The sequence below is a fragment of the Accipiter gentilis genome, chromosome 6 (assembly GCF_929443795.1).
Source record: "Accipiter gentilis chromosome 6, bAccGen1.1, whole genome shotgun sequence".
Lineage (NCBI taxonomy): Eukaryota > Metazoa > Chordata > Aves > Accipitriformes > Accipitridae > Astur > Astur gentilis.
Genome location: NC_064885.1, coordinates 14,513,054 through 14,524,763, shown reverse-complemented (window position 1 = coordinate 14,524,763; position 11,710 = coordinate 14,513,054). Strand labels below are relative to the sequence as shown.

General features: G+C 45.5%; 1 protein-coding gene across 1 annotated transcript; it reads right to left on the bottom strand.

Annotated features, from left to right (window-relative positions):
- Nucleotides 1–6,225: 6,225 nt before the first annotated feature.
- FBXO45 (F-box protein 45) lies at nt 6,226–11,679 on the bottom strand. Its single transcript, XM_049802878.1, has 3 exons — nt 11,380–11,679; nt 10,837–11,193; nt 6,226–8,811 (listed from the first exon to the last, which is right to left on the bottom strand). Exons 1-3 carry the CDS (start codon nt 11,662–11,664, stop codon nt 8,626–8,628), a joined length of 828 nt encoding a protein of 275 aa, XP_049658835.1. The 5' UTR covers nt 11,665–11,679; the 3' UTR covers nt 6,226–8,625.
- Nucleotides 11,680–11,710: the final 31 nt, after the last annotated feature.

The window sequence follows — 11,710 nt, the reverse complement described above, 5'->3', positions numbered from 1 at the left end:
TAGCTCTTGCCAGGTTTTCTGATGGAAAGAGGGGGTTCAGGGAAGATGACTTCTTTGAACTCAGAATTAATTCTGGGTTGTTCTGAGCAGAGCGCAGGGCTTGGTCACTTGCCTTTGCCACGATGTGCTGGTTCCTGACACCTGCAGACATCAGGGCTGTGTGAGCTCAGGGTGGAGGGGGAAGGAAATAACCCCACCAGACTGACAACATGCAATGAGCCCACAGGGACCGAGGTGAGCTTCCAGCAGGAACAATTGGGAAAATAACACCTGGAGGACATTTGACCAAGGACCTAGGCACCAACCAGGAGCTCCACAGCAGCAATTTTCAGAGAGGATCCCCCCTTTTGTCCCTTTAGTCTCCAGAAGGTGCAAGCATCCTCTACAGGGCTCAGAAGAAAGGCAGAAATAGGTCTTAGTAGAAAGCAAAATGATGTTTCTGAGAGCACAGCGCTGTGCAGGAAGGAAAGAGGGGAGCTGGTCAGCGGCTCAGCCACAGCAGCTTCCTGGACCCCCGCACTGGGGGCAAGGCTGCACCCCAGTTCCCCTCCTGCAGGCAGGTCCAGCATAGGCAGCTCCATCCCTGCGGTCACTGCTCTTCCCTCTCCCACATCTGACAACGTACCAGATGTAAATGAGGAGGAAGCGGCCTGCAGAAGGGAGAGCCGCAGAAGTGATCTCAATTCCCCCTCTGCTTGCCCGCACGCGTGGCCCAGCCCACCCTGTGGCCAGGCTCCTGCCGCCTCTCGTAGCCTTCACCTACCCACTTTTCCCAGGCTGGGGGTTTGAGGTCTGCAAAAGGGATCCACCACCACACCAAAGCGAACCTCTCCTCAGAGAGCAGCAGAGCATCTGGATCACAAGGTCTGTGGAGTAGAGCATGCAGCAGGATGCATCAGATGCTGAAGCAGCAGAGCCTTGTATTTCTGTAGCAGCTGGAAGCCAAGTGCATCCACTCCCTTACAACTCGAGATCCGAGACAGACACTACTGGAAGTCCAGATGCTCTAGAGAACTACTTGCAATGCATCTGCAGGAGAAGCAAGTGCCCAGAGCCAGAGAAGACAACTGATTTTTCCTCCTAGATCTCCTCAAGAGCTGGAAAGCCCCACAACCAAGTTGCTTACATCTACAGTTTGGTCACTTTTGGCACCTAGACCTGAAAGTGATGCCCAAGTTTTTCCCCACAGTATTGCCAGATGTGGATAAATTGACCTTATTTTTGTACTGTACAATAAAATAAACCATTAAAAGCAACAAAATATCCTGACCCATCTACTCCAGCACATTCACCAAAGTTTTTAGCATAAAACTGTCAGGACTGGAGGCTGTAAGTCACCAGAAGGAGAAGATAGGGACAAGTCACTGCTGTAACATCATTCAGCAATGCAAATTGTGGCAAGAAAAACTACTCCCATCTGTAGTCACACGTACTCCTTTCCTGCTGCCGTTCTGCTTAAGAGAAGTGAGTAATTCTGTCATTAATGCGAAGGGAAGTGAAACTCTCTCAGCTCCTTACAGAGCTAAGAGTATCTCACCCAGCTTTCCCCTCTGGCCAGGAAAGCCAACATCCCTGCTAGGCAGCATTATCTCACAAGCAGCTCTTCTCAAAGTGGATTGCAATCAGGGCTGGAAGCAAGCTGGAGCGTTCACACTCCAAAGTCTTCCCTTCCCAGGTCATCAGCCGTGGGGCTCAGCACCCCTCCTTTCTAGTGTGATACTTTAGGGACAAGTGACAGAGAAAAGCCAGTCTGCAGGGTTTCAGGATTGGAGCACCCTCTTTCCCATTGGGCATATTCCTTGCTCTTGCTTAAGGAAACAGAAAAAACCTGCCAGGATATAAGTTTCTGTGTTTCTTTAAACAAACTCTAACACGAAGGCAACATCATTGTTGTATCTGAAACCTCATCCCCGCATCTGTATCTGGGAGACAGTCAAAGCAGGCTTTCACCTTTCAATTTGAGACCTGAATTAACAGAGGAATGCAAGAGGGGGGAAAGTTCAAACAGATGCATCGATTAATAAAGTAGATCTTCCCCTCCTGTACTCCATTTTCCTTCTGAGAAGAGCTGCTAACAGTCTGCCAGTAAAAACAAGCCACATCCCAGAGATGCATAGCACGGTGGGCCGAGACCACTGGGCCACAGGTTGACCCTTAAAACCAACTTATTTCCATATTGTACACACTCCTGAGTCCCACTAATGTTTGTTCCAACTCTGCTCCAGTTCTGCATGCATCAATTATTTTTCCGGGAATAAGACAAAATTGTATGCTAAAGCTGAGATAAAATCTCTTGGCTGTCTACAAAGCATGAGATCCTCCCCTCAAGCTCTGCTCTTGCACAAGACCTTGCAGAAGGGCTCAGATGCCCCCACGTCAGATGGGATCTGGCATGAGAAAAGACTTCTCTGTCACCTGAGCAGCAAAAATACCAACCAACCAAAAAAAAAAAAGCCAACAAAAAACCAAAAAAGGTGATTTGGAAATGGCAGACATAGAGGCTGAAAAGCTTCAACGACTGCAGTATTCAGAGTATCATACAAAAAGCATTTTGGTCAACATCCATTTCCTTACTGGCAGGTTTGTCCAGCACTTTATAATTATTAAGTCACATATTGAGGCTGGCAGAGCATACTCTCTTAAATTACTATTTAAAAGCAATTAGATATGGCTTACTTCTCCTAAGCATAGGATGCTAAGGAAATAACTCCATAACCTTGGTTTAATAACTCACTTGCAGGCTTGCAGTCTCCAATCACTGAAGTCTTTCTTGCAGCTGAAGCTGCAACCAGCAGTTTGTTACCTGTAAACAGGTACTGTGGAGGTTTTGTGGATGGGCAACAGCCCATATCCCACTCACTCTCAGATTCAAGATATTATTGGACTACGGAGAGTCTAGGGAGAGGTCATGCACAGAGCACATGCTCACCTACTTGGGTTGAAAATATGTGTTTGCTTCCTGTTATTGGTCAGGTTTTGTCTCACCTCGATTTTCAACTCACCTGCTGCAAAGCGAAGCTGACAGACTGCTTCAGGAACAAAGCATGCCAGCATATCTTGCTGCAGGTACGCAAACGAGCTTGAATGTTTGCAAGAGAATGGCATTTTGTAGCTGTAGCCTACACACTGTTGTAAAACAGCTGTTTTCACACCTGTGCCTGGCTTTGGAGCGTGCCCCTAAAGATGCACAGGCTGCACTTGTGCAAACGAGCACATTCATGGCCTGAAATCAGAAGTTCAAGAAAGGACAATAAAATAAAAAAATCACTTTGCAAAGCACACAGTGAAATATCTGGGGACACAGCGCCCATCCCGAGCATTAACGCACTGTAGACATATAAAGGTTTCATGTCCCAGGATGGTCACTCGCTTACACGCATGGCAACGCTCCTGCTGTTTCTGGGTAAAACTACCAAAGGTTTAGCCGCAGAAACTGGGAGCTCACAGGAAGATCAGACGCTACGCAAAAGATAACAGGCAAGGTTATACCTGCATACTTTTCCCCATTCAAACATTGCCTGCAGGAAAATATATAGCTGTTAACATAGGTAGAACAACATGGATTAAAAAGACAAAGTAAAACAAGCAAACATGAAACAACTCCAGCTAGCTCACAACAAATCTGCAAGCGCAGGCACAGAAGGAAAAAAAGACACCCTTGGTTCTTGAGCTGGTAAAATTGCAGAAGAATAAACACTTGTAATAATATACAATGAGTTTTATTTTAAAATCCTTTTTCAATGATTTGGGGGGGGGGTGTTCAACTGAAATGGAATAATTTTTTTTTAAATACTCTTTTGACGATATCACTATTTCCTGGTCATAAATGCCTGAGAGGAAGAAAAGCAAGTCTGGGGAAAAGCAGACCTTCAACAGCAACAATGACATTTTGTTTAAACCTCTCAAATCCCTTTCTATCTTTTAAGGTGACCTCAGAGTCTCAGCTCAGTTCGCTGTCACTGAAAATAATTTTCTGTAATGCAAAGATTTGTGCAGCCTAATTTCAGCATCAGGGGTTCAAATGAAGAAGTATGTTTAAAAAAAAAATCTATATCCATTATCCACTTCTCCACGATCAACTGTTTTGTTGAGGTTTTTTTAGTTTGTTTTGTTTTTTTTAAGAGGACAGGAAGCAAATTCTAACAGAGAAGGTTCCACATTAAACATTTATTTTGCACAATGCTTAGGAAATTCAAAGTCTAGGCTCCCACAGCATTGTTAACTTTGCCCTCTTGTGGGGAGGTGTGAGAATTCATTCGGAAGTCACACAATATGTACAGCATCATAGAGCAGTATGAAAAAAACTGCTTAAAGTATAAATCAGCAGCTTCGGCATCACTGTAGGAAAAGCTTTCTGAATCCATTTACCACTTAATTAATTTCCCTTTCAACTGAATTACAACTTAGTGCGAGGTGGACTACTATCACTTACAGAAATCAAGCACATCGCACTCCTAACCATTTAAAAACCTGGTTTGTAAATGTAGAAAGGATCCTAGAGCAAGATTTCAGTAGTGCCATTTTCTGGCTACATTTTTCACCAAATTATCTGTAATGTGCAAGAACCGGCACTGTTCCGGAGAACAGCAGCACACACAGCACTTCTAGCTGTGTTCCTGCCAGCATCCAGAGCTATTTATAATGTGTAAAGATTTAACTAGAACTATCGGTATTGAAATACACAGGCTCAGGAATCACACAGGGCTGGTTACCTCTCAAATACTTAGAGAAAATAAGTTTTGTGTGATCAAACTATTATCAGGCCAAGTGTTATTTTAATTCATCACTGCTGCCATCATCCCAGTGAAAATGGAAGAGGAAAAAAAATTTAAAAAATAGAGACAGCCATCTGGAAAACACACCCGTGTGTTAAGGAATTAAAAATGTAGATCACTGGTAAGCGGAGAAAAAAGCTAGTATGTTCCAGCTTGCTATCAGATTCAGCGGCAGGCAGAGAAGAATACAGCCACATCTGAGGCAGCAGAAGTTCAGCCCACAAGATCAAGGCCATCTGCTCCAGGCTAGTTTTGTCACCTGAAACATGGCCAAAAGTAACAAACCCAAACGGTGTTTGCTAGCAGAAGGCACACACAGGACTCCCAAGAAATGCACGCTCACCACTCCACTTTAAGTGGGGGGGAAGAAACATTTTCAAGAAAATACCCCAACCAGGGCAAGTTTCCCATGCCATCTTGACTTATTAGTTCATTCCAGCAATACCTCTGTCCTCTTACGGAAAAAGAGGTCACACAACTGACTTCAGGCCAACACAAGCCACCACCAAAGCCAAGAACAGACTCTGCCCTGAAACAAACGGCCATATTGAGCTGTTTGCTTCCTCAGACATAGAAACATGACCAGATCAGATGCCCAACTGTTAAGCTCCCAACAGATTTTGCAGCACACTTAAACCATCAGGAATTCTGAGGTTTATTCAAATGATAGACAAAATGCTCACTTATCAAAAAATTCTGGATGTCCTGCAGGATTCTGAAGCCAAGACCTGTGAATCTGACTGATTTCTGTTATGGGAGCTATTAACAGCTGATGTTCCTCCTAACCAAAGCAGTTAAATGACTAGTTGGGTTAGGGAAAATACTTCAAACAGCTGTTAGCCAACTCTGAAGTACCTCAGGCTAGAAAAAGCGATTCTACATTTTTAACAAGCCAGCTAGAAGACCCAGCTCTTTGCTCCTGAAGAAGCTCACAGAGATGTTAGCCAAAAGTTCACTACTTAAAAGCAAATTCTTGATGCAGAGAGTTTGGAACGTGCCTCAGAGCTTGCAACTGCAACACAGTCTCCTACTTCTTCCTAAAAGCACCATTAAACACTGAACTTCCATACAGAAAGCTAGAGAAACAGAGAGATGCCGAGAAGCTGACCTGGGAAAGAGGCACCTTGGTACAGCAGCAGGGCAGGGCAGCCGCAACAGTGAGCACAACACCTCAATTCGAATCCAGAGACCTCCAGCCATCAGGAAAACCTTTTCCCACGCTGCCACGCACCAGCATCCCTGTTTCGGAAGATGCAATCTTCCAAACACAGCTGTTAGACTACTGAGCTTTCAAGTCCTCATTAACCACTCATCAGATTTTCTCTTTTCAAGCAGTCACGTAGCAAATCACACAGTCCCAACACCTCTATCTTCTTGGTGCACTGAACTGCTACCCCATTTTTCCTATCAGTGCTCCACTGATGTCATTACAACAATCCACACCAATATATCCTTCTGAATTATAGCAGAGTTTATTTTAATATTTTGTACAGCCAGCATTGGTCTCCAGGAATAAGTTATAATCTTACATAAGTGAGTACCTCCCAAACCCACCCTTAAGGAATGTTCAACTTTCAGCATTTCTAATTTAGAGGGAAATTATTTATAGGGTAAGACGCAGCCTGAAGAATGGAAATCAATCTTAATTTGTGAATAAAACTCCTCGGAAGTTCTCAGGGTTTACTTGCATCTAATTGGATTCATGAACAAGCTACAGAGGTCACATCTTTCAGGACTGCACTGAGAATACATTCATCTCGGGGACAATTTTACTTTCTGAAATTGGACAGGGTTTTGTTTCCTCCCCCCCCCCCCCCCTACTTCATGCCCCACACTTCTGCTATGCAGATACATAATTTACAGTCTAGTACAATCAATGCTTCTAAGAGATTTTTCCAAAAGGTACTCGTATGCTCGTGCCCCATCATTTATTTGGTTGTTCTCAGCACCACTTAAAACATCTTAATTTCTCACTGCGTATTTTGTTTCTTTAACACAGCCAAGAGGAACGGACCTCAATATTGCCTTTAAGCAACAAACACACAAAACAAATAAATACTTCAAAATCCTCTTAAATGGTAATGATGTACATACATACTGTGTTCCAGTGCAGAACTTGGTTATCTACTAGGTAAAAAGCACTCCAAGGATAGCTCAGCAGCAGCAACTAGGAGCCACCCTCATCTGCTTGCACCGCTCTCCTCACATTACTCGAGTAACGGGGCAGGGGTGGAGGAAACGAGCAACAGCCTAAGAGGAATTCCTCTCTCTTCCATGTTCAGAGAATTACCAGTGTCTGATATTAAGCAATTCACATTCTCTCTCGCAAATAAAGCAAAAAGAGGTTGTGTAAACATTTACTTCTCCCTCTCTGAAAAGCACGCCCAACTCTGAAATAGTTCAGACAGCTCTGAGAAAAACCAACCAACAAGAAACAAGAGTCAAGAGCTAGCCGCAGGGCTTACAGATTTTAATGCCCTATTAAAAGAAGCCCTTCTGGGGCTCCCTACAGAACTTTCAACCTCAGAGGAAAGCTGTTTCACCAGAAGGTCCCTCCTTACTACACCCCTCAGCTTCACAGCCACCCAGACCTGTGTATGCCACAGCACACTGACACACCCGAGGGGTTTGTACGTGTTTTTTAAAACAACAGTGCAAGTGAAAAGCCCAAACGTTGAACCTGATCCAGAATCCCCATCAAAGGGTTGGTGAGACTGAAAATGGGCAGGTGAATACTTGGGTACTGGGGGATTTTACTTAATTAAAGGTTCAGCCAAGTCTTAAAGCCTTATAAAGCCATTTAAGCCAAAACCAAGATCTGGATTCAGAAACTGAATGCTCCTTCCTCATTATTTTGAAACATTTCACAACAGTGATTAGAAAGTGTAAGAATGCTTTCAAAAGTTAGTATTTTTGATGCCAAAAGGAAGACAAGCTCACTGCTATGTTGTGCCTTCCTTTCCTAAAGGGAACCACAAATTTTGCTGAAAGGAAACTTGTGGGGAAAACATTTTGTGTTTTCTACAGAGAACAAAACTGTTGCTAAAGCTATGGAAACTTTCACAGAAAATGACCCAATGTAGTACCGTACTCCACAAGAGCATCCCAAAATGCTTTACAATACAACAGAAGTACACTTACATGAATGTTATATACCTGTCCAAGGTATATTTTCTGATGCCACGTAGTGGGGGGTTTTTTTCCCTTTAAGAAATTATGTCCAAGTTCGAATAAAGCAAACCCTTTCTTTTAACTGTTCTTTTCAACGTGTTCTATATATACAACCCTTAAAATACACTTAAAAATAGCTGCACGCATTTTGTATCATTATACTAGGGAAGGGCAGTCCAGACAGACCACGCTTCTCAGTATGTTAAAAACTGTAAATAAAACCCAACCAGACTCATTCTCCTTCAGTACCCATGTTGGCCCAAAGGAGGGAAGGGAAGGAACAAGCAGTTTTAAAATGGGAGTCTTTCACAAAACACGCTACTTACAAATCTCAGGTTAATTTCCTCAAGCAGTTTTGTATCAAATCCTTTCTTAAATAATTGAGGTCACACACTGCCATCTTAGCAATGAAATCTGTTGCAACATGCATGTGTCAGCTTCCCACTCAACCAACTGCAACCCTGAGGATTTTTCTGGCCTGGTAGAAAGAGGAAATGTAACACAATTCCTGAAGTATGGCTGGTCCTCCGTTTCAAAACTCTGTGCGATTCCCTCGATGGTTCTTGGACACACACCCACACTTTTTTGTTTTTCCTTTAATACACGTTTCCCTCCAACCAACATGCAGATTTCTCCTCCCAATCATCCACATCTTGATGTCCCAACGAAACAATCCACATCATCCATCCAGAGGTTTTCCCAGGTAGACCAAAGTCACTTCTGTGTTACCGTACACAGCAGACACTGCTGGATACAGGCAAACTTTTGGCAGTCCTCTGAAGGCAACTCCCAAGAACTCATAGCCCCTCTCAAACGCTAATGTTTTGTCTTCCATGTCCAGGATAACTCGAATCCTTTCACCTATCTGTAAACAGAGACAGGAGGGGGGGAATGAAAAAAAAAAAAACATAGAAAGAGTCAGCATATTCAAAATGGAGACACAATAATAAAGCATAGCCCATCTATAACGCAACAGGTAATTTTAAAGCAAGGCTTTCCTCTCTCTCATGATTGCATTACTTTTAGGATTCAAATTTCTCAATTTCACCCAAATGCACTAGGATCCTGAATACATCAGCTGCCCATTTCCAGAAGGCAGCCTGTATCTAACCACCTACATAGTAATAAACGTAACCCTTCTCATACAAGCCTTGCGAGAGCATCAAGAGTGAGTGTACTACATGCCACGTGCTTCAGAATACTGCTGAGTTTTGGAAACTTTGCAATGGCCTCCAAGTTACCTGAACTCAGTATTTAGCTGCTGCTGTCGCTAAGCAGTAATCGCTCTGTGAAGAGCAATTTCAAGACAATAACTTGTTTTAGAAAGGTAAGTGCCACCCACAAAATATACCAGGATACACTACTATGCAGGTGCTGCTGTTGACACAGGTATTACCCTGCCAAGGCAGAAGGAAATTCCAGTGCAAAGCTTAGGCAAAACAAGTGTGAAAAACCTAATATATATATATGTGTGTACACACACATACACACGAGTGAAACCAACACTTAACACAGTAAGAGATTCAGATGCATGGTGCTCCCTGCATCTATCTAGTTCATATTATTTTAGACATAAATAGAAGTCCCAGACATCAGCAGCAAGCACAGCAGGATGCCACACAAACTTCTGATTTTTCACCAGCCAGCCCCAATACTGGGGACTTCTTCCAGCCAACACATTTTTCTTCTAACCAACACTAATAAACACAAGTGTTTCCTTTAAGTATGTTTTCTATAAGATCACTGTACATGTCTTAATAAACACAAAATACCCCAAAGGATGACCAATTTGAGCTCTGATTTTTATAGAGAAAGCAGCGATTGTGCTCACCCTGGAGCACCCACATGAGATCAGGACTCTCAGCTTCAAAACCTTTCATCACCCTTTTGCTGCAGAAAGGCCTAGACAAGGACCACAGAAAGCAACCGCAAAGGGTCGAGTCTGGAAAGTGCCAACCCAATTTGCATGCTAGGGAACATGCAAATGGTAAGAGATCTGAATCTCTTTAACTACACTGATTTTAGGTATTATTCCCCAAAGTAGCAGGTATAACCTTCAGACAGAACTGAGTGCTCAGTGGTGAGCTTTCAGATGAAATTTAGGAATACCAGATACAAGTTACTACACAGATCTTCACCCAGAACTGAAACATAAGCCAATACTCTTACAAAGCCACAACATTATGAGATGGAAATTATAATGCATACACCTTAAGTTGTAACACAAGGAAATCCAGCAGTCAAAATGTAGTTGTGTGAGCAGCCAGAAGAAGAAAGATAAACACCTCTATAGGGACAAGACAGTGGAATGGCACTTGCTCTTTAATAACCTGAAATTATCTGAACATCACATCCCAGCACCCCAGCCAAGGGATGTCACCTACGGGAATGCTGCCAACAAGCAAACAGGCAGCACTCAGCACTGCTGCAGGTTTTTGCAGGAAGACTCTTACCTAAGCACTAACCTCAGCTCACACTGCCGTGCAACAAAGGGGTAAAATACCACAGATGGTCACAGATGTGGGCAAGTCGTTACTTCAGAAGGCTACAACAGTCTTTTCAGCTTTTATTTCTTAAAGCAACATGGTGTCTAAACAGACACCCATGGTACATGCTTTGCGCTCAACGTTGGACATAAAAGTGTGGAAACAACCGAGGGTCAGGTATACTGAACACCACACACAGGTGTAGCTGGGGAGACAGGAAACAAAGGCGGAAAGGCCTTACAAGGTGGAATTATTTGCCTTCTGCTGGGAAGGCAAAGTGACCCTTAAGTGGGCTTTTAGGACCAATTCAGCAGGCAGCCAGGACACGTGAGGGAGGAGGGTCTTGACAGCCAGCCGCCAGTCAGACACGGTGGAGCTTCCAGCCCGCACCAAGCCCCACTCACCTGGTATTTGGGAGCATTATTGCACTGGGGGAAGCTGCCATTCACCTCTCCGTTATGCAGCAAGTTATTGTCCACCAGGTTCCAGCCCCAACTCTGGTCGTCGCTCCCCAGCAGGGCCACATAACCCTGGCACTGCATGGCCGCCCGCTTTGTGGCAATGCCAATGACGGCCACGGTGCCCAACGGGCCCTCCCACCACACCTCCCAGGCGTGGCGGCCCTCGCTGAAGCCGATCTTGGTCCGCGCCCCATCTGTGCTCTGGGCGATGGGGTTGCGGTGCAGCGTGAAGCCGTTCTTCTTGATGTAGACGTTCCGCGAGCAGTCGTTGGTGCTGAAGGCGTGGTGGAAGGCACGGACCTAGGGGAGATGGAGGAAGGTGCGAGGGGAGATAAAATCCTGTCACGTTTTTCAGCCCCCCCCCCCGGTTTCCAACGGTGGGTGGGCCGAGCGGCTAGGGGGGTGTCCCCGAGCACCTGGGGGGGACTGCTGAGAGGCTGGGGAGGGGTGTTCCCGCGGGGCTGGCGGGGGGTGTCCCGGGCTCACCTTGCCCTTGTAGGTGGGCACGTTGCAGAGGATGTCGGTGCGCAGGGCCTCCTCCGCCAGGCAGCGGGCCGCCAAGCTGCGCCACACCTCGCTGTTCTCGTCGCCGTGCAGGACGCGGTGCCACAGCTTACAGACCAGCGCGCAGCTCCTCAGCTCCCGCAGCTCCAGGTAGGAGAAGACCAGCTCCAGCACCCGCCCCGGCAAACGCCAGCCCGGCCCCCCCGCCGCCGCCGCCGCCGCCCCCCCGCTGCCGCCGCCGCTGCCTCCGCCGGGGCCCGCCGCCATCGCCTCCCTCCCCCCTCCCCGAGCGCCCCGCGGGCGGCGGGCCGGG

Bases quoted from the DNA above. Each gene is read 5' to 3' on its own strand.
- FBXO45 (XM_049802878.1), bottom strand. From the start codon at position 11,664: ATGGCGGCGGGCCCCGGCGGAGGCAGCGGCGGCGGCAGCGGGGGGGCG. The intron at 11,194-11,379 runs GTGAGCCCGGGA...CATCTCCCCTAG, and splicing joins TGCCCACCTACAAGGGCAAG to GTCCGTGCCTTCCACCACGC. The intron at 8,812-10,836 runs GTGAGTGGGGCT...CTCTGTTTACAG, and splicing joins ATAATGCTCCCAAATACCAG to ATAGGTGAAAGGATTCGAGT.